This window comes from Aphanomyces astaci, assembly GCF_000520075.1.
Source record: "Aphanomyces astaci strain APO3 unplaced genomic scaffold supercont1.19, whole genome shotgun sequence".
Classification (NCBI taxonomy): Eukaryota; Oomycota; class Saprolegniomycetes; order Saprolegniales; family Verrucalvaceae; genus Aphanomyces; species Aphanomyces astaci.
Genome location: NW_009798282.1, coordinates 524,188 through 544,614, shown reverse-complemented (window position 1 = coordinate 544,614; position 20,427 = coordinate 524,188). Strand labels below are relative to the sequence as shown.

Below are 20,427 nucleotides of genomic sequence, written 5' to 3'. Positions count from 1 at the left end.
ATGCTATCACGTAGAATATGAGTAGAGTTGATTGTTGTAGTGAACCGTATGTTGAGCCGAAAAGGATGGACGACGAATTGGTTGGAGCCTGCAGTCGTCACAAACGTTACTGCATATTTACGCTGATTGCGAATTGTGAATTCACAATAAACTCCGCGTACAGTTTGTCTAATCAATATTGAATCACCCGGGTTCTGATTGGTTGAATATACTAAGTACTGTACTTGTCTTTCTGGAGGCTGCGGGAAATGATCAACTTTACAATCCTCAAACGATATGGCAGTACGTTGTTCATCATCACTATGCAACGCGCTAGAATCAAATCGAGTTCAGCCTGAGGAAGGAAGCAACGTGCACTGCTTTTAATTGCCATTTTGAAGGATTGGCATCGTCCTCAATTGATTGCGCTGAGTTGGTTGGCTCCACACAAAACGGTTGCATAACTCTTAAAAATATGACATTTACAGTTAAATGTTAGAAAATTATACCATAACGTTAACATATCAATGTATGCTATAAATTATAGCTCAAGATGACAATAATTGTTTGTCATCTTTCACGCTATATTTGAAGTTTTCGCCAAAATGCGCCTTTACTGTTAACGTACTGCTTCGTGGCTCAGAGATCACCGATTAACGCATTGATACTACGTAATAAAGCGGCATGGACGGTGTTACGATGCTTATTACGGGATGTAATCACACCCAAAGTAAGCTATATGTCAGTTTTTTGGCATGTTTGAGGTCACTTCACGCATGCTAAATAAGTGCAATCGCCACACTTCACGTCTCGTTATATAGCCCGCAGCCATCGCTTCAGTTTTCATATTAATAATATCACGCCCAGACAAGCCGTTGCTGAGCAATTCAACGACAAAGTCATGTATTTTCTCGATAGTTAACATTGTCATAAATTATGACAAACATTGATGTTAACTTATGTTAACTTGATGCTATATTTCGATGTTATCTTTTTAAATTATGACATACTTATTTTATATTAAAAATACGTAACGGTATTCTCGTGGAATGCAGTGGATATTTTTCCAAACAGCGGAATCGAATACAAAGTTGCCTTGCACCAAAACTCGACTCCTTCGTCTACATAGACATACGTTTATCCTCGCTTATGTCGCCGAGGATGACTATGTTCGTCATTTCCCGCAGCCTCCTGTAAGAGCTAATGAAATCCACTTCAAATTGGCTTAGCCAATAGCGTGGATTCATGATTCGATTCGGCGGCGAAGTTCGATTCGACGAAATTTGAACCCGAAATCACATTTATGCGAAATATATTCGTCTCGAATATACTGGTATTGTACTGTGCTTAACTGCGTTTCGGTAGTTTATTACTGTAATACAGTATACTGGTAACTCATAACTTTTGGCGCCACTCCTCTGAAGCAGAATACAATACTAGTACTTCGAAGTATTAATATGTGTTAACGTTACTGTGTTGTAGCTGCATGACGCATGACACTTTACCATTTGGAGACTATGCGATCGTTCTTTGCTTCACCTGCGATCGCCACAATTCTCCTGGCATCTTCGAGTGTCAAGGCGGCCGAATGTGCCTCAAATGACTTGACGCCGCTGCTGGTTGTGGGCGTAGCATGCATCAAGGCCGCCAACTTGGACATAACAGCTCTCATAAGTCGAGACACTGCCGCGATGGCCAAGATGTGCAAGCATTCGGAATGCACATCTTTTTTCTCCAAGTCTCAGACGTTAACGTGCACACTTCAAGGCCAACCGGCGTCGTCAGCAGCTCAAGCGTGTTCGAGTAACGTTTGCACCTCACCGCCGTCGCTGGCATTCACAAGTGTTGTGGTCGCTTCAGCCACGTGTATTGCATTATTCCTATAGTATTGCCATACTCCTCTTGAATACGTCAACTGAGCTTTTGAATTTGACAAGTTCGTTGATTCGATCGGAAATCAGTTACCTGAGCGGTTTCACCAACGTCTATTTCGGCTGACGGCGGCGCCACGTTTGTTCTCTGGCGCATCGACAACGACGCGCATCTCCTTCCTCTTGTATGGAGGATGGGGGTCCAATGTTAATACCGAGGGTGGTGACAGTCGAGTCGAAAGGTCCATCCCCCCCACTCGCCCCTTCGACCCCACCTCCCCGCAGGATGCTCGCCCAACTCAAGACCATACCAAGCGCGTACAACATTCACCGCTTCCGCAATTCGATCGCGAACATCATGAGTCTCCGTGGGGCCATCAGGGCCTACCTCAAGCACGAACTCCTGCGGCGGTCGACCCCAGACTCGGAGGTATTACATCGATTACTTCTTGTTCTCCCTTCTCATCTTGCTTGTTTAGTTTCAAACGATTGCCCTTGGCTGTTTGCGCAAATCCAATGCATTCCGCCGCGTGTGTATCGACATTGTGTCGTGGGCGTGGTTCGATCGGTTCATCACGCTGTGCGTCCTCGTTAACACGCTGATGCTCGGGTTTGTCGACTACACCAACCCCTGGGCCGACGGCCCCAACCCCACTCGACCTGCTAATCGGGCCATCGACTTGGTCAGCACCGCCAGCCTCGGGATTTTCATGTGCGAAGTCGTCCTCAAAATCGTAGCCCACGGGCTGCTCTGGGGGCCCCACAGCTACTTTTCAGACGGATGGAATCGCCTGGACTTTCTCATCGTCATGTCCGGGTAATGTTTGTTTGCAGACCACTCTACTGGTCGAACAACGTTAACGCTAGTACAGAATGCTATCTTGGGTTCGTGTGGGCGGTAAAGTTGGCAGCATCCGCGTCCTGCGAGTGCTGCGGCCTCTGCGCACCCTCCATTCTCTACCAGGTACGCTCGTCATGCCACTTCAATCCCCATACCCCCTCACACTTGGCAACCCACGAGTCGTCCAGGTTTAAAAGTCCTCACCACGGCCCTCCTGGCGAGTTTACCCGCCCTCGGAAACGTGGCCATCTTGCTATCGTTCATTTACCTTGTGTTTGCAATTCTTGGCATGGAACTTTGGCGCGGAGCGTTCAACCACCGATGTCGACTCACGCCGTTTCCTGTGCAGTTGAACTTCAACGCGTCCGACGCACCCAACGCAACGGCATATCCCCCCGACGCCAGCTACATCGCCGCCGTCGTGGCCAACCCACTCCAGTATGCCTGCAACTTGACCATTTCGGGGCAATTGATGCCGCTCAACGACACGTGGTTCTCACCCATGAACTGCTTCTGGCCCGTGGACCCGTTGGAAGCAAACGCTGTTCTGTGCAGCCCGAACATCGTCACGGGGCGTCAGTGCCGCCCCGAGCTTACGTGCGGGTCGAATTTCGATAGCTTTGGCAACCCCCGCTTCGCCGACGTCTGGTTCAACGGATCGTTTGTCATATCCCCGTCCCAATACGACACGTTCAACGACAAATTGAACTACGGGTACACAACGTTCGACAACGTCTGGAGCGCGTTTGTCGTGATTTTGCAGACGGTCACGGCGTCGGGGTGGATGGTGCTCACCCAAATGGTACAATCTCTTCCGCATCGATGGACCAACCCTCATCCTTCTCGATCGTCTAGACCCAACAAGCGGGGGGGTATGTCGGGGGCGCGTTGTACTTTAACGCGCTGCTGTTTATCGGCATGTGTTTTTTGCTCCAGCTCAACATGGCCGTGCTGTATTCTGAATTCGTCAAAGCCAAGGACGAGCAAAACCTCCAGGCCAAAGTGTACGTGCTTCCTCAGTTGGGGTATGGATTATTCGTTTGCTCACGACGAGTTAGAAAACGGCGGCGGTCGGCGGTCTCTAACTTTATCCATGCCGCCACGCGCAAACAAATCCAGATGGCCATGACATCCTACTCGTCGCAGTTGCATCCCACCACGAAGCGCCGCATCAAGCGCGCGCGGCGGTGGATGCGCCAGCTCGCGCGTCTGCCGCTCTTCCAGCGCACAGGGCTCGTTGTGACAGTGCTCAATATCATCACGCTGGCGTCGGACCACCACCCGATGGACCCGCGGTTTAGTTACTACGCGCAAATGCTAAACTTCGTATTTATGTGGTACTTTGCGTTCGAAGTGGCCATCAAGCTGGTTGGGTTGGGTCCGTCCCAGTATTGGTCGTACGTGACGACTCCACCTCTTTTGATCGAGTAACGGATGGGGGGGTGGTTTGATTGAGTAGGGACCTCTTCAATCGGTTTGACTTGGTCACGGTGCTGTTGGGCATTGTCGAAATTGCCGTGAGTCCGCCCACGATTCTAAAAGGCGTCAAGGGGGGCTCCTCCGCCAGCTTCTTCACCGCCCTTCGCGCCGCCCGAGCCATCAAACTGACGCGAGCGTGGAAATCGCTGCACAAGTTGATGCTTGCGATTGGGGCGGCCATGGGCGAGATCCTCAACTTTATGTTTTTCCTTGTGCTGTTTCTATTTGTCACGAGCTTGCTGGGCATGGAGGTGCGGCACATCCATCTCTTGTGTCTATGATCTTGACCACACACATTTACTCTGTCATCATTTGATTTGGCTTTGACTTCAATGTTGACAACGCCGTGCAATACGACGTAGCTATTTGCAACCAAGTTTCAGTTTGACGAGGGCAACAACCCATTGCCGTTTAACACGTCGAATCCGTCCGCACGACTGCACCGGTCCAACTTTGACAGTATCGAATGGGCGTTCTTCACAGTGTTCCAGATCATCACATACGACAACTTTCCCGCGATTCTGTACGACGGGTGGCTGGTCGCGGGGTGGCTCGCTCCCCTCTACGTCGCGTTTATCATTGTGATTGGGGCGTGGATCGTTATGAACATGTTTTCCGCCATCCTTGTCGAAAGTGTCTTGGTGGACGCCGACGATTTCGTCCTGTACGACGTCGACAGCATCATTAGCAGCAACAACGACGATGAAGATAGTGAGCTGAATTCGTCCATGGCGTCGCAAAGCAACTCCCACCTGCGGCTGGACGGGATTGCGTCGGACGTGGCGAAAAAGTACAGACTCGGACATTTCCCCAAGTTGATCGCACTGTCTCGCGTACGCGCCCTTCGTCGCGTGGTTCGCAGGTACTTTAAACGCGCGTCGGAGCCCGATTTGGCATCGTCCTCCGCCACTTCAGATCATCCAAGCCACCCCCCCATCGAACGACGAAGCCTTGGCCTTTTTGCCCCCCAGCACCCCCTCCGCCGTTTCTGCGTGTGGTTGCTGCAACGCCCCGAGTTTACATGGGCCACCACCGCCGCCATCGCCACCAGCTGCATCTTTACCGCCCTCGACACGCCCCTATACGAACACTCCCACGGCATCGGCTTCGTGGTGGAGCAATCCAACAAGATATTTGCCGTGTTTTTCGGCTTTGAAATGGCCATCAATATCATCGCCCGGGGATTGCTGGAAGGATCCGACGCGTATGTTCGCGACCCGTGGGGTCTCCTCGACGGGTTGATCGTTGTCGTGTCAATCGTGCCGCTGTTCGTGGATGATGTAGACGGCCTCGCGGGGCTGCAGGCTCTGCGACCGGCGCGTGCGCTCCGCCCCCTCCGCGTCATCAACAAACTGCCCCAGCTCAAAGTCGTGATCAACGTGCTGTTTAAGTGCATCCCAGACATTGGCCGCGCCATGCTCTTCTTTGTGTTCATGCTGCTCATGTTTGGCATCATGAGTGTAATGCTGTTCAAAGGTGCGCTGGCGTCGTGCTCGCTGTCCCCGTACAATTACGGGACGTCGGACGCAGCACACACACCGCCCCCATGGTTCCCCCCCGCGTACCCGGGGTCGTACCGCAACGTTGACCTCCGCAGGGTCGACATCATGACGTATCCCCAACCGTGGACAAATCTGTCGGCAGATCAGCAGGCGGTCCTTCGCCCGGTTTGGAACACGACTGGCTGCGGGCCGTTCACCGACGACGACGTACCTACCTCGAAGGACATTTGCATGTGCTTTGCGGCAACCCACGGCACGTCGTGGGACCCGTTGGTGCCCCAGCGTTTCGACAACATCTTTGAATCCATGGGCGCGTTGTACGAATTGACGACCATGGAGGGATGGGCCGTTGTAGCGATCGCCACCATCGACGCCGTGGGGCCCGACATGCAACCCATCGCCAACAACCATCCGGTCCTCATGGTGTACTGGTGGGTATTTATGATCACGTGCGCGTTCTTCACCACCAACTTATTTATTGGCGTGCTCTGCGAGAGCTTTGTCCGAGAAAACTACGGCGCCCTTGTCACCGAAGAGCAGGTCGCGTGGGTCAAGATGCAGCGCCGCGTTATGGTACTGTCCCCCCACGTACGGCGTTGCCCCCCTCGGCATCCATGGCGCCAGTGGTGCTACCGCCTCGTGCACCACCGGTACTTCGACCCGGTCATGACGGGCGCCACCCTCTTGAACACGGCTCTCATGGCCAGTCAAACGTACGGCCAGAGCGAACAAGTGTGGCAGGTTCTCGGCAACATTTATGTTGTCATGGCGGCGGTGTTTGCGGTCGAAGCGGGCGTGAAATTCAGTGCGTGGGGGCGACACTACTTTGACAATCGGTGGCATCGCCTGGATTTTTGCGTCGCCGTACTCACGTGGCTAAGCATCGCCGTGTCGCAGTTGGGCCAGATCGACCTCGGGCTAGCCGACAGCCTCGTGCGGGTCGCGCGGGTGTCGCGGACGTTGCGGCTGATCCGCCAGACTGAATCCCTCAAAGTGCTCTTTGACACGCTGACCGTGTCCTTGCCCGCGGTGGCCAACGTCACGTCGCTGTTGCTGCTGTTTTACTACATTTACGCTGCGGTGGCCGTGCAGTTGTATGCGACTGTAGCGCTCAACCACGACCAAATCACCGATTACCAGAACTTTCAGACGTTTTGGATTGCGTTTCAAACGCTGATCGGGTTCTCCACGGGGGAAAACTGGGACACGTTTCTGTGGCAAGTGTACGACACGGCGCCGGCGACGAACGCCCAGTGCGAGTCTAGGAAGTTCGACGCGGCCATGTGTGGCTTCAACACGACTGACACGTGCGCCCCCCTCGACGGCTGCGGGTCCTGGACCATCGTTCCGTTCATGTACTCGTTCTTCCTCATGCTGGGGTACATTGGCATCAACTTGTTTTCTGGCATTGTCGTCGACGCGATCGGTGATTCCATGGCGGAGTGCCCTGTAAATGGTCACAATTTGGCCGAGTTTGCCGACCTCTGGGCCACGTACGACCCGCTGGCCACGGGCCTCATCACGGCGGACGAGTTTACCGACTTTTTAATGGCGCTGTCGCCCCCCTTTGGCTTTCACGGCGTCGACAGCATGACGCGCAAACGTGTGGTGGGTGTGATTGGTAAGGCGAAAGTGAAATCTGACATATCATGTGGTTGGTTCACACTGCTCTTATATGTGGGGGGTAGGGGAGCTCAACATTCCATTGTACGACGAGCAACTGGTGCATTTCAAAGACGTGCCGCGGGCCCTCGTCCAGCGTATCATGGGAGATGTACGGCGCTTTCTCTGAAATACGATCGTCGTTTAAATAGCAATTGAAGTCTGAGAGATATCCCCAGAGAGGGGGGTTCTAAAAGTGTGTTGATTACGAGTGCGTGATGGATATTTGGATGATGCCTATGGAAAACCTCTAACGGAATTGGGGTAGTCATTAACTTGGATTTTGTCGTAGGGCAAGCGGGATAAGATGCGCGAGATCGGACGGGTGCTGGACGATCTGGGCGTGAATAAACAACTGGATGACTTGTGGATGAAACAGCACGGGGCCAAAGACAAGGTGGACGTGCGGTGGAGGGCGTGGAGTCCGTCGGCGGTGTACACGGCCAAGTACGTCCTCACGCGGTTTGTGCGAAATACCCGGGCGCGAAAGGCAAGGGAGGCCCTAGTGAAAACGAACGTGCTGAGTCCAGTGGACGTTCCAGCGGCGACGGCACACGAGCCAGCAGTGGAACCACCCGAGGCTGTCGTCGACCCCTCGACAAATACGAATAGCCCCCCGCCGTCGTCGTCATTGCTGCAAATGTCGCCAACCACGTCGACTGAGACGGACACGAGTGGCGGCAAAGTGCACTTGGGGCCACTCAAGATGCCGGCCAAATTCAAATCCCACGTCGTGGTGCCCGTTTGCGACGACCCCGTCGTGGGATGAAGGGCTCAAAGGTATTCGTCCGTCGCCTTTCTCTGGCTTGACATCGGGGATCGGACTTGCGGAAGAGAGTCGACGTATGCCCGATAGAAAGGTGCCATTGGTGTACTCACATATTTTGTCATTTCTACACAATGTATTCGTCACAAAACCACCTAACGTCGCTATGAATCATGGGTTTAGCTGAGTCAGCCTAGGCGGACGAAGGTGTCATTCCGCGACACGGTGTTACTAGTACGATGTAGAGGGTACTTAGTAACTTCTTCATCACTTAGTGTGTACCATTGTATTTTCGAATTAACAGTAAACACCGTAATGCTCAGCTGCAATCGATGCATTTTCACCACGGCAACGTTATGTCAAACCCTGAAACCCCCAAACCCTCGTTATGCGTCGACGAGAAGCGTTCAATTGTTCCTGTTGGCCCTTCGCGTTAACTATAAGTCGAATGTGAATTTTGAACAGCGTCATCGTAATTTCCTGCATACCGCCCAGTGTATCGTCCGGTGGATGAGTTGGGTCGTCCACTCACTGCCTCATGGTTGGGACAAGGCACCAAGGTTGATGACACACAATCGAAGGGAAAACTAAGTGTGGGTACTGACAGCACTCTCGAACTCTAGACTCTAATAACTGTTGCGTATTATATTCCGAAACAAAGCAAATGAGCAAGGTGACACCTCAGAATGGTGTCTCGACCTATCAATCAACCAAAGTGTCCTTAATGACAAGCTGGAACAATCCGTTGGGCGGCATTTTCGACTCGTATAAACCTCCAAGCACTTCACGTCCAAAGCTCATCTTGCGATTTCCTCCAAACTTAACCATGTACTCGTCGATCGTGCTTGCTCTGGCTCTTGTTGCGGCGCTGGCGACTGCTGATTCTCCCCCTGCCACCCCCGAGGTGCCAACGCCGCCGAACGCGAACGAGTCGCCGGCAGTGGATTCGAAGGACAGCAAGGAATGGTTGGGATGGTACCGCCCACTTTACCGCCCCGTGATTGCCGTTCCCGTACTACCAATCGTGCCTGTGTATCGTCCTGTGGTGGTGGTGGGGCGCCCCCTCCTTCGTCGATGGGAAGGAGCTGCAGTAGTCGACGCCAAGTCGAGCAAGGAATGGGCGGCTGCCGGTGTCGGACCTCGTGGGGGTGCTGTGGTGGCGGCTGGTCGCCCTCGTCGTTACTGGGAAGCCCAACAACCCAGCACGACCCCTTGATCCGAGTTCTTCGAGTTCGACTAGTGTTGTATTGACCTAAGGGAACAGTTTGTTCTTTAACGTTAAGGCATCACAGCGCGTGAGAACAGTTCACAGGGGATATTTGGCCTTTAAAAGTCAGTGATTTCTTGGTATTCAAAGGCGTCTGATATCATTCGAGTAGATCCTGCCGTCACCGCTGTAGTTAGAGCCTTGTGCGGTTCTTGGCTACTACTGCGTGTATACTCCAGTTATTAGTACGTACAGTGATTATTAATAGTTAAAAACGGTACTTGGAGTAAGCAGTTTTCAAAACGAAAAGCAGTTTGGTTTCTATATTGACTCCCCCTAACGTTAATAATGTAAAACCACAAGACCAATACTTCGAAGTATACGCTACACGGTAATGCAATGACGATGACGGACGTGTTACTACTGTTCATGTAAATGGACGTTGGATATACTGGTACCGGTGCACAAAAATGGTGTACTATAGTACTACTAACAGTACTGTACCCACCTCCAAATAACACAGTTGGGGTAACGGCTGGAGCCCCGTGATGACGTTACAGTACCATGCCGGGGATCCATTTCCAGTCGAAATGCTCCAAGGCAAGGCCATGTGCACCGTAGTGCCGCTGGAAGCAGCGGGGTTTATGCGCTACGCTCTTGTACACGGTACTATGTGAAACCTCGCATTTGATTGGAAGTTTCGAGCGTATCCGTATATCCGGATATTCCCTGCGGGTTTACACTTTGACAGTTTTCACCTTCCGAGTTGGACATACGGAATGCGTCGAAGTGTCGTGCAAGTGCTTCGAGGGCCTTCAGGGGCTCCGAGACGACACGTCCACGCGACCACCGCCCTCGCCTGTCCTTCTTTGTCCCGAGAAGACATTGCTGCCATGGCAAAGGTGTCGCCGACGCCGTTGACGCTGCAGCAGATGAAGACGTTTGCCACGAACGGCCCCGAGTTACGACTCAAAGCGTCGGCGTTTCTGCACAACGAGCTCCAAATCCGCTTTGCTAGGTAAAGTAGTAGGACCTACCATCATGTTGCCATGGCTCTTATATACATCATAGAGCGGTCGTGGAGCTGTCGGAACTGCCCCTCGGATTGAACGAGACCCCGCCGGTGAAGATGGCCATTGCCAACTACACGACATTCTTGCACGATGTCGCTGCCATGAAAGCGCCATCTACACCGGTACAAACACATGCACATCATCCATGACGTTTCTCGGTACCTAAGATGGATCATACCGCCATTAGGAAGAGGACGCGATCTTTACGTCGCGCATCACTCAAATGAAGAAGCAAGGGTCGAACCTCGTGCCGATGATCTGCGGCGGTCTCCATACCATCAAGACCACGCCTCGCGGGATCGACGCCCTGCGACTTCAAGATGTTCAAGTACGTACGAGCCGCCCATCCATCCTTGATGCATCACCACGTCATCATGCTCTTCCATATCATATATTTTGCTGCATATTGAACCATAGGACGACCTCAATACCCGCCTCGATACGTTCTTCCTCTCGCGCATTGGTATTCGCATGCTCATCGGCCAACATTCCAAGTATGTACAGTACTGCCAATGCATTTCCCATTTGCAAAGTTATTGGACATATTCGCCCCAGAATTCCATCTGAACTTGTCACAACCTATTTTGACTGGTATTATTGTCTTTCTTTTACCCCAATTTGGCTGACTTTTGTGCGGATTCTATGCCAAATCTATTGTCGATTTGATACAAATTTGGGGAGTGCAATCGAATAATCGCGCCGACAATCGATCTGATTGGTTGAATTTCATTGAGAAGGTTTTGATTGGCTAATAATTTTGAGCTCATCTGAGGTAGCCAATCAATTCGATTTAAATTCCAACGAGAAACCACGCCACAACATAATGAAATTTCACTCGAAAGCACAATATTGATCCATGTTCTTTGTCCTGACTTTTGTAAAGATCGTCCAGTATCACACTAATTGTAGTCATACACTAATCATTCGGTGAGGAACTGTCAAAGGAAATGTGATTGGCCAGTTGATTCGTGTTGTGGATTTTGATTGGTCGATTGTCTGCCGATTTGCTGCTCATTCGATGGAGCCCTCCACCCCCTCCAACTTTCGAATACCGTATAGTGTATATGCATTGCGACGGATGAATCTATTGTGTAATAACTTATAATGTTCTTGTAATAACTGATATTTACTTGTGACCATGTTGAATACACTTCCAATTTGTATGACGCATTGGATTAACAAACTTTGGGGTGTCGGCTGGTTGTGAAATATCACCTGTCGCAATACATATACACTATACGGTATATCGACTTGACAATACTAGAGACGGAGGACGGGTCAAGCTCACGGACGTTCAGGATATTGTCAACGAAGCCGTCGCTCGAGCCAGCGCGTTGTGCGCAGCATTTTGCGGCCCGCCGCCGCCCGTGCTCGTCCGCGTCGTGGAGAATGGCAACGCGCCGTTTATGTATGTGCGGTCGCACCTTCATCACATGGTATTGTGCTATTCGGCCATGATTTGGAGATTGGGTTGGGTTGAATCCATGTACAAGATCAATTTGGTCTCGTGGCCATTTTGAATGTGACCACGTCACACACGAATCTAATTGATACCATGATATACTACTCATCTTTGTATAGTGTGTACAAGGTTAAATACGATCAAGTCGATTCGAATGCTATTTGGCGAAATGAATCTTTAAGTCCAAATTGTTTGGGCGAAATTCACAATAGTAAGAGAGAGTATTTGATTGGTCCGAGTGTTGTGCGTTTTGATTGGTCGAGCAACCATCGATATTGTCTGTCGATCTGCTCCTTCGATGTAGTACCCCCCCCCGTGTAGTTCAGTATTTCGAATCGAATTGACAAAACTTCGAGGACCATCCAACATACACTAATCTGCCTTGTTTTGATTCTAATACTCGACCGATGATTGTCATATTGAAACCACAATGAGTACAGTGTTACCTATGGTTATTTTATGTTATATCACCGTTTGTGGGTAGGTGTTTGAGTTGCTGAAAAACTCGATGCGGGCCACTGTCGAACGCCATGCCCGCCTTTTGAGCGAGGACGGCCGGCCTACATGTGCGTTGCACCCCAAGCCCAAAATGAACCACCTCAGCCCCCTTCTTGGCTTTGTCATTCCCGATGTATGTATACATACCACATGATGTACATATTTCGCCATTCTCGGACGACATGTTTTGATTCGCTATCAAGTATTGTGCTTTTCTGTGAAATTTGCCTATTTTATTTTGAAATCGCCAACTAATCGAGCAAAGGAGTATGATTGGCTACAAAGAATGAAGTTTGCAATATGATTGGCTAAAAATATTGATTGTAGTATTGCAGTCACAAAGATACCTCGTCAACTTACTGTTCGTTTTATACATGAAATTTCGATTGAGTAGAACACACAATAATACCAATCCGCAGAAAAGGCATAGAATATAGACATATTTATTTTAGCCAATCACCGACACGAGAGTTCAGATGATTAACCAATCAAATGTCGCGGCAAAGTTGGATCGTGCGAGATTCCCAGGACATTCGTATACCGAATCACAACACATTACATGGTGTATATATAATTCTCCCGACTTGGCATGTATAATATATAGTGATGTTTTATGCTTCAGGTAAATGTCGACCTTTTACATGATATTGTCCATTTACCCAGAATTTGGACTCTATCGTTTCGATTCGTTGTACTGAATTTTGTATGTCAGTGGTGATTGGAATACACTAATTCAAGTTACACACTAATTCCATGTTGGTGATGGTTTCCAGCAATCTGATTGGCTAAATATATCCTTCTGCGAAAGATTCTTGTGTACATTTAGTTGGTGTTGTGTCGATTTATTCTCCATGTCGTCGCTCTAGTTTAGAATAACCACACACGACAATATTCGTATTTTGTTCGATTAGTGATATTTAATTCTTTATACTAATATAAATGTGGATGTTTTAGCTGGATACGATCGACGGCGTGACGATCTTTCCACCGTCTGCAGCCGCGGGGTACTGTCATCATGTTGACCGAAGAATCATATTGTGACTACTCAAGTAGATTGACGCTGCCCCCTATTACGGTGGTCATTTCGCAAGGCGTCGAAGGTGCTTGGTTGCTGTCCATCCACGATATATTCATTTTCACAGGATATGCTGCTGCGATTACGAATGCGTGGAATATGATGATTCACAGACCCTACATCGTGTGACGACTCTCAATAAATGTGTACTAGATTTAACCATCAAAATCTCCGACGAAGGCGGGGGCGTCCCTCGAAGTGAGTGGCGCAAGCTGTGGCAGTACACGTACTCGACGGCCGACGACGACATGGACCCGAGCATATTTCAAGGTCAAGTGAACTTTCGCGACCATTTCTGCGGCGGCGGCTACGGCCTGCCCATCTCGCGCCTCTTTGCGCGGTACTTTGGGGGCGAAGTGACGTTCGTGTCGTCGGAAGGGTTTGGCTCGTCCGTGTTTATTCAAGCCCATCGACTCGGCAAACAAGCCGAGCTCGTTCCTGGACACACCAACTTTACGCTGCAGCCGTTGACGTTTTGAATGGGACTAGCGTGAAAGTGCATATCAAGGGCGTAGTGTTCAATTACTGTATGCAATCGTACATTAGATTTGTAAGAATTCGATACTAGTATCAAAATGACCTGGGGCTGCCAATCGAATTGACGAACCAAAATCGACACGGAACGAAGTAACCAATGAAATTTTCGAAAAAATTCCATTTGACCAATCAAATTTCAGGCGAATCCGGTGCATTACACCGAGTTCTGTCAATAATATTGTACATATCTGACAGGATTCACAGTGAGTATATTTAGTTCAAGTAAAATGACAACTCGACGATTGATTTGACGTCGTTTGTCGAATCTTCCGAAAATACCAAATTTACTGTTACGTAGCTCGAAAGCACAACATAGACTGGCAAATACTATTAATAGTGTGTGACTACGTGCGATTCCAGTACAAAACGAGGTAACGTTAGATATGACATGTCGTAAGGACGCTCTCGATAGACAAAAGTGCAAAGTTTGCCATACTTTTATGTCATAGTCGTGGATAATTTCTTGAGGGATCAATCACGCATGTAGCGTACTATTAGTAGGACGAACGAAGGATGGTCGGGTTAATAGTACTTGCCACTTACTACTGGCGTTAGAATCACCTGCAAGCCCAAGCATACCAGTATGCAGAGCCCACTTGCGACCCATCGGTCGTGTTCAGATCCGAGGCGATGACAATATTCCAGGGACTCATTTGCCAGCGAAGAACAGAAACGAAGTGTCGAACGATACGATGATGCACTGCCCCCCCAATCTTTGCTCCTAGTAACTATACAGACCGCCGTTCAATTCTTTCTCCGAGGTTATCCGCATAATTGACAAGGGGCATTCATACCTGTGAACAAGAAGGTAGAGGATGAGAACAAGTCAATCAGGAGACGGGAGTAGTTCGAGTCCTGTAAGGGGCCCGAGCCCCCTGGCGAGATGAAGAAGACAACGTGGCGATCTTGGGGCACATCGTACCACGAGGCCGCCCTAGCCGCGGGGTGGAGGGGCGGAGGGGGGGGCTAGTTCTTGGAACATCCAAACATGTTGAATCGTATGCGTGAATAGTGAGCCCAGCTGGCGATATGATGTGGCGAGCGAACGCAGTTGGCCTTCAAGAATATGGGATACAGTTGATACAGTACTGTGTACTTGCGGGCCACGTTCGTTCTGAAGTTGGGATTTTGTGAGATGTGTAATTCATCTCACATACAGTACGTACGTATACTCTAACTATAAAATTCAAACACTAGGGCAACCAGTGTGCTTCACTGGTGTCGCACACGGTGAACCGCTTTCAAGTGCCTAGTTATTCACCCACATATGCCCGCCCCCCTCAACCACACGCTTATGCGACTTGCAGAGCAAGCAGCCTCTCATTCTTTCTCGAACAGGACTGTGGCGTATTCTTTATTAGCAGTAGCGATTTGATTGATCGGATATCTGTATATGTACGTCGGTTCGTTCGTTCATATTACGTCTGCACGGACGCCTTGATCAGGTGCTCCATAAACACTTTCAAGCTGACATCGTCGGTAAAAATGACCTCGCCCTGTCCGTCGCCAGACATGTGCGTCGTGCTCGGGTTCAATTTGGCCATGAGGAACCGCGACTGGCTCTTGTGTTGATCGCACACGACGTAGCGGGGTACGGGGAAGCGCGAGTCCATGATAAGCTGGGCGTCGGCCTGGGGGGCCTCGAGCAAGTTTTTGAAGTGGGCGTGGTCAGCATGTTCGTGATACTTTTGATCGCGCCAGCTGGCAATGGTTTCGCCGTGAAAGACAACCACGTAGAAGAACGAATCGAGGAGGAGGATCGTGTCGGCGCGGACCGAGCTCGAATCGAGGAGCGCGGGGGTGGGGGGCCCTTGGAATGAGTACGACAGCAACGACGGCTGGATCATCACGAGCGAGTTGGTCGTGCTTTCGCGCAGGAGGCAGTGCCGGTACGTGGAGCTTTCGTCGGGCGAGTACCCAAACACTTGGAGAAATTGAGACCGCCGCAAGTGAAACATAAACTGGGGGTAGATTGAGAACTCGCGCGACAGCCGAAACGACGTCGGGTCGTCCTTGCGGTACTCGGCAAACCGCGCCGCGAGTCGAATCAACGACCGGTCGATCCAGCGCATGATGTCGTTGGTCTCGTCGCCCCGCTCAGATCGAAACACGGCCAGCCGCGTAATGAGCACCGCGGCGGCTTCCTGGTCGAAACCTCGCTTGAGCGATTCGACATCGTTCGGGTCAGTCGTCCATGGACCGCAGATCGTCGTCACGCGCGTGCGGTACTTGCCACTCGAGTGCTGGTACCGAGTGATTAGCTGGAGGTACCGGCCTTTGCCGGGGGCGATCGCGCCCTGGTTGGTCACGTCGAAATAGATGGCAACGGCAGTCTGAGGATCTAATCCACCCAAACTCCACGTGTTGGTGCCGCCAACCTAGTCAAAGCGTACCCCCCCATCAATATTTAGTGTCATGACGGAGGATTGATATATGGAATGACATGATAAGAGTGTCCACTTTGAGTTTCAAAAGTGAGGGGGAAAAGGGGGAGAGTGACATGGACAGATAATCGATATAAATATATAATATATATCGACCAATCCAACCCACCATTCGATGTTACTGGCCAATACCCCATATTCACGTATTAAGCAGGTAACATTGAATGAGCGTGTGGGGCTTTTATTCGTGTAGACGACTACTATATAGACAAACGGAAAATCGAATCGATCGATGGATGGATGTGGTAAACCATCACGAAAACCATTCACAGTTTGAACCTGAAAAGATAATAGAAACGGCTATTGTCGATTTGATACAAATTTGGGAATCGCGCCGACCGAACCGATCCACAATCGATCTGATTGGTTGAATTTCATTGAGAAGGTTTTGATTGGCTAATAATTTTGAGCCATCTGAGGTAGCCAATCAAATCGATTTAAATTCCAACGAGAAACCACGCCACAACACGAAGTTTCACTCGAAAGCACAATACATAGAGTATCAAAGGTGCAACAATTCAACTAATACAAAACGTGCCAGTAATAGTAGTCAAATTGCCCTAGACTTGACTTGGCACACACACTCCCATGTCAGCCAAATATAATATACCATCTTATTGCCATCATTGTTTTTCCATCAAAAACAACGATACACAACCAACTAACTATATAAATGTCGATTTCACATAATACAAAGTCGTTCGTTCGTACCCCAATTTCCGTCTCGCTAATGTTTTTAGCAGGGACAGCCGAGTTGGTTTTCTTTTGCGCGGCGACTGGTCCAATCGCCCCCGACACTTTAAACTCGCGCGACGTGAGCACTTCCAACGTCGCAGCAAATGCCATGGTCAAGTGGTCTCTGTCCGAGTCGGCGGCTTCGTCGGAGAAGCGCGAAAACATTCGACGGAAGCTCTCCTTGAACACGGACTGGCCAAACGAGTCGGCTAGCACGATCACGCCGCCGGTCTTGGCCACACACACCTTCATCTCCATGACCCCGCTCTGGTCCAAAGCGCATGCAAACACGTCCACAACGTGCGCGGCGGCCACGCAGCGTTCCGCGAGCCCCGTGTAATGCTCGATGGCTTTGGCACTCAGAGGGGCGTTGCCCTTGTGCAGATCAGTATGTGATCGAATGTCTTCGGTGCGTTCGCGGTTTACGATCGCGCCGGGACCGGTGGTCGCGGGGCCACCCACAAACAGCATGATGCGGGCCCCTTGGCCCCGGAACGTAGACTCCAACAGCCCCACCGACACGGAGAGGGCGACACCCGTGGCGCGCTGGGGGCGGTGGCCGGCATTCACAGGCCATGGATCGCGCTGCAGGTCGCGCAGGATGTTGTCCAATGTGAAGCCGCATTCGCCTAGAGGCAGCAAAAAGCGCGCGGCGGCGGGGGGATGCTGCGGCTGCTGGCCGGGTTGGATGGAGGTCGTGGCGGCCGGTTGTTGGCGGGTGGGTACGAGCCCGAGCATGTCTTGCACTTGTTGCGCGGTAAAGTCCTTATTCCCGCGGAACACGTGCGATTTGGGGCACTCGGCGAACCCGAGTTCGTGCACGTGGACCATCGTGCCAAACGTGACAAACCCCACGAGAGCTTCGTCTGGCAGGAGATTCAATGTCTGCTGGATCGAATCTTTGAGCTCCTCGAGCTCGTCTTCGGGCAGACACGTGTCGAGGCAAAACACAAAGATGGGCGGACCAGCTTGACGCTGCGGCAACTCGTACTCGAGCGTCGAAAACGATGGAATGAGCTCCGCGGGCAAGTTTTGTTCGGAAATGTGCTCGGCATAGTGCGGTGGAAAGTGGTTGCGCGTGATGCAGAACGGACACACCCACAGCTTGGACAAAAAGTCGACGTGCGCAAACGGGTTCAAAATGGCCGCGCAACTCTTGCAATGCACGGGGTCGTACTCGACTGCCGCGGGCATGCCTTCAATCGGCTTGAGCGGCTGGTAGATGCACCCCATGGGCACTACGGCCCGCGTTTGCTCCAACGGCGTGCTGGGCCAGTTGTTCCAAGAGAAACGAATGCCGTCTTTTGCTTCCAATGCCTCAATGTCCCACACAGCCGGCGCCACCACGTTGTGCTGCGACGCAGCGGCGGCGGCGGGCTGCTGCTGGTCGTAGCCAGGTTGGCCGCCGTACGCGGGCTGTGCACCGTAGCCTTGTTGGGCATATTGCTGTGGGGCGGCTTGGCCGTATTGGCCTTGTTGAGCATACTGATCGTACTGTTGTTGAGGCACTTGCTGGCCATACTGCTGCTGTTGCTGCTGCTGGCCATATTGTTGCTGCTGCTGTGCATACTGTTGCTGTTGGTCATACTGACCTGGCTGAGCGCCATACTGAGGCTGCTGTTGCTGGCCATATTGAGCTTGCTGCCCATAACCAGCGGCGCTACCTGGCGCGGCGGGGTACCCTTGCGGCTGCTGCATGTTCGGCGAATCGAACAATCAGCGGCTGTGGCGTCAGTTTGGTCGTGGCTCCATCAGATTGGATAATTGAAGTACTTTCTGGCCAATCCCCGCTCGACAAAAATTGTGCTTTCCTCATAATCCGGATAAACCCCATCGGTATGGTTATCCGGAGTGTGTCTTCGCCATGCGATCTTCAACCGGCACATCGTTCGATCTTTTGGGTTGATGCCATCAAGAATGCGAAGGTGGCTATGCCTAGCGGCGGTAGCTCTGATAGCTATTCATGTAAACGCACACGCCTCGATGCCAAAACACAATAGGAGAAGAGATGCATGTACGGAAGACTATCAGCAGTCGAACGTGGCCTTGAACCTCATTCAAGTGAGTTCGTCGGACGTCGTGTTGCCACGCATCTTGTGTTTTGTCAACACCATCTCGCCCAACCACGCAACCAAGGCCCAAGCCATCAAAGACACGTGGGGCAAACGATGCGACAAGCTGGTTTTCTTGAGCAACGTTACCGACAACACCTTGGGGGCAGTGGCGATCGCCGACGTCCCGTCTGACCACAGCCACTTGTGGCAAAAGCATAAGGCGAGCATGCAGTACATATGGAATTTGTACCGGCACGACTTTGACTGGTTTTACAAGGCTGACGACGACGCATACGTGATCATGGAGAATCTACGGGCGTATTTGCGTAGTCCAGAGATTGTCATGCAGCAGGATGTGGTGCCCCTTCAATTGGGCCATCGATTTCGACTTACAGACAACCTGACCGAGTACTACGTCCGGGACAAACACTTGCTGGAAGAGTACCAACAACGTTGGCCCCATTGGTATGCAGCTACGTGTATTCGAGTACCCTCGATCGTCCATTCGTGTTGATGTGGTCGTTCGTTCGTGTTAATTGTAGGTGGGTGTTCAATTCAGGTGGCCCTGGAGTTGTTATGAACAGCTTGTTCATGCGTTTGGCAGTGCAGTCGTTTCCTTTGTGGACGTGCTTAAGCGACGAGTACAGCCAAACGTTGCCTGACGATGCTGCGATTGCGTTTTGTATGGCGTGGCACCGCGTGTTTCCACCGAGTACGAGGGACTTGAGTGGTCGAGAGCGATGGCATGCTAATCACCCGCGTAAGACATGCCTGTAAAAAACAAATCTGCACGACACGAGTGGCCATTATTGTAGATGGAGTGTACTTTACAGATCCGTCCGAATACCCAGACGACATGTGGTGAGTGTGGAATTAGATACTTATGCAATGATGGGGCTATTGATGTAAGTTTGACTTGTGCAGGTTCAACATGTACCACCAAGGTATCGGAGGCATCCAGTGGAAAGAAAATTGCTGTGCGCCAGACAGCATTGCGTTTCACTACGTCGGCCCAGACTACATGCGGCACATTGAACGCCAATTGTACGATTGCCGAAAGGACGAGTTCAAGGGCGCCGTCGACAGCGTCCGTGGTGTTTACCACTTTGCAGATGATATTGTATTTAGTTGATACACGTCGAGTGAAGTATCATATTGCAAACGAAAATCCGTAAACGTATCGGAAGCAAATGTAATCCTTCGACTCGCAGTGGAAATTTGGTTTTCTTCCCAATTCCCATC

At 50.9% G+C, this 20,427-nt stretch overlaps 5 protein-coding genes across 9 annotated transcripts; 4 read left to right on the top strand and 1 right to left on the bottom strand.

Moving 5' to 3' along the window:
- Positions 1-1,958: 1,958 nt before the first annotated feature.
- Positions 1,959-8,429, top strand: H257_08590. Of its 2 annotated transcripts, XM_009834538.1 has the most exons (11): positions 1,959-2,280; positions 2,330-2,667; positions 2,723-2,814; positions 2,880-3,493; positions 3,547-3,695; positions 3,750-4,088; positions 4,151-4,421; positions 4,533-7,293; positions 7,361-7,446; positions 7,627-8,194; positions 8,284-8,429. In XM_009834538.1, the coding sequence occupies exons 1-10, from the start codon at positions 2,038-2,040 to the stop codon at positions 8,101-8,103; spliced, it is 5,370 nt and encodes a 1,789-aa protein (XP_009832840.1). In that variant the 5' UTR covers positions 1,959-2,037; the 3' UTR covers positions 8,104-8,194; positions 8,284-8,429. The 2 variants fall into 2 exon arrangements, with proteins under 2 accessions (XP_009832840.1, XP_009832839.1); XM_009834537.1 differs by having other exon boundaries at positions 7,627-8,429.
- A 304-nt stretch (positions 8,430-8,733) lies between these two features.
- Positions 8,734-9,552, top strand: H257_08589 (hypothetical protein). The gene has a single exon (XM_009834536.1). It carries the CDS (start codon positions 8,765-8,767, stop codon positions 9,314-9,316), a length of 552 nt encoding a protein of 183 aa, XP_009832838.1. The 5' UTR covers positions 8,734-8,764; the 3' UTR covers positions 9,317-9,552.
- A 505-nt stretch (positions 9,553-10,057) lies between these two features.
- Positions 10,058-14,061, top strand: H257_08588. Of its 2 annotated transcripts, XM_009834534.1 has the most exons (9): positions 10,058-10,325; positions 10,379-10,502; positions 10,568-10,708; positions 10,798-10,874; positions 11,645-11,816; positions 12,327-12,473; positions 13,295-13,344; positions 13,394-13,440; positions 13,569-14,061. In XM_009834534.1, the coding sequence occupies exons 1-9, from the start codon at positions 10,087-10,089 to the stop codon at positions 13,892-13,894; spliced, it is 1,323 nt and encodes a 440-aa protein (XP_009832836.1). In that variant the 5' UTR covers positions 10,058-10,086; the 3' UTR covers positions 13,895-14,061. The 2 variants fall into 2 exon arrangements, with proteins under 2 accessions (XP_009832836.1, XP_009832837.1); XM_009834535.1 differs by having other exon boundaries at positions 10,087-10,325; positions 13,394-14,061.
- Positions 14,062-15,255: 1,194 nt separating this feature from the next.
- On the bottom strand, positions 15,256-18,873 carry H257_08587 (hypothetical protein). Its single transcript, XM_009834533.1, has 2 exons — positions 17,108-18,873; positions 15,256-16,330 (listed from the first exon to the last, which is right to left on the bottom strand). Exons 1-2 carry the CDS (start codon positions 18,827-18,829, stop codon positions 15,371-15,373), a joined length of 2,682 nt encoding a protein of 893 aa, XP_009832835.1. The 5' UTR covers positions 18,830-18,873; the 3' UTR covers positions 15,256-15,370.
- A 152-nt stretch (positions 18,874-19,025) lies between these two features.
- H257_08586 (hypothetical protein) lies at positions 19,026-20,401 on the top strand. 3 transcript variants are annotated; one of them, XM_009834530.1, is made up of 4 exons: positions 19,026-19,650; positions 19,728-19,945; positions 20,001-20,046; positions 20,110-20,401. In XM_009834530.1, the coding sequence occupies exons 1-4, from the start codon at positions 19,037-19,039 to the stop codon at positions 20,315-20,317; spliced, it is 1,086 nt and encodes a 361-aa protein (XP_009832832.1). In that variant the 5' UTR covers positions 19,026-19,036; the 3' UTR covers positions 20,318-20,401. The 3 variants fall into 3 exon arrangements, with proteins under 3 accessions (XP_009832832.1, XP_009832833.1, XP_009832834.1); XM_009834531.1 differs by having other exon boundaries at positions 19,728-20,046; XM_009834532.1 differs by lacking the exon at positions 20,110-20,401 and having other exon boundaries at positions 19,728-20,087.
- The last annotated feature ends 26 nt before the right edge of the window (positions 20,402-20,427 follow it).

What these genes read in the sequence shown, in the direction of transcription:
- H257_08588 (XM_009834534.1), top strand. Translation starts at nt 10,087, where the DNA reads ATGCGTCGAAGTGTCGTGCAAGTGCTTCGAGGGCCTTCAGGGGCTCCG. An exon ending in TGCGACTTCAAGATGTTCAA is followed by an intron (nt 10,709 to 10,797) that starts GTACGTACGAGC and finishes ATTGAACCATAG; the next exon opens with GACGACCTCAATACCCGCCT. An exon ending in CTCATCGGCCAACATTCCAA is followed by an intron (nt 10,875 to 11,644) that starts GTATGTACAGTA and finishes TGACAATACTAG; the next exon opens with AGACGGAGGACGGGTCAAGC.
- H257_08590 (XM_009834538.1), top strand. Translation starts at nt 2,038, where the DNA reads ATGGAGGATGGGGGTCCAATGTTAATACCGAGGGTGGTGACAGTCGAG. An exon ending in ACGTGTGGTGGGTGTGATTG is followed by an intron (nt 7,294 to 7,360) that starts GTAAGGCGAAAG and finishes TGTGGGGGGTAG; the next exon opens with GGGAGCTCAACATTCCATTG. An exon ending in TCCAGCGTATCATGGGAGAT is followed by an intron (nt 7,447 to 7,626) that starts GTACGGCGCTTT and finishes ATTTTGTCGTAG; the next exon opens with GGCAAGCGGGATAAGATGCG.
- H257_08587 (XM_009834533.1), bottom strand. Translation starts at nt 18,829, where the DNA reads ATGCAGCAGCCGCAAGGGTACCCCGCCGCGCCAGGTAGCGCCGCTGGT. An exon ending in TTAGCGAGACGGAAATTGGG is followed by an intron (nt 16,331 to 17,107) that starts GTACGAACGAAC and finishes CGCTTTGACTAG; the next exon opens with GTTGGCGGCACCAACACGTG.
- H257_08586 (XM_009834530.1), top strand. Translation starts at nt 19,037, where the DNA reads ATGCCATCAAGAATGCGAAGGTGGCTATGCCTAGCGGCGGTAGCTCTG. An exon ending in CAACAACGTTGGCCCCATTG is followed by an intron (nt 19,651 to 19,727) that starts GTATGCAGCTAC and finishes TGTTAATTGTAG; the next exon opens with GTGGGTGTTCAATTCAGGTG. An exon ending in GAATACCCAGACGACATGTG is followed by an intron (nt 20,047 to 20,109) that starts GTGAGTGTGGAA and finishes TGACTTGTGCAG; the next exon opens with GTTCAACATGTACCACCAAG.
- H257_08589 (XM_009834536.1), top strand. Translation starts at nt 8,765, where the DNA reads ATGAGCAAGGTGACACCTCAGAATGGTGTCTCGACCTATCAATCAACC.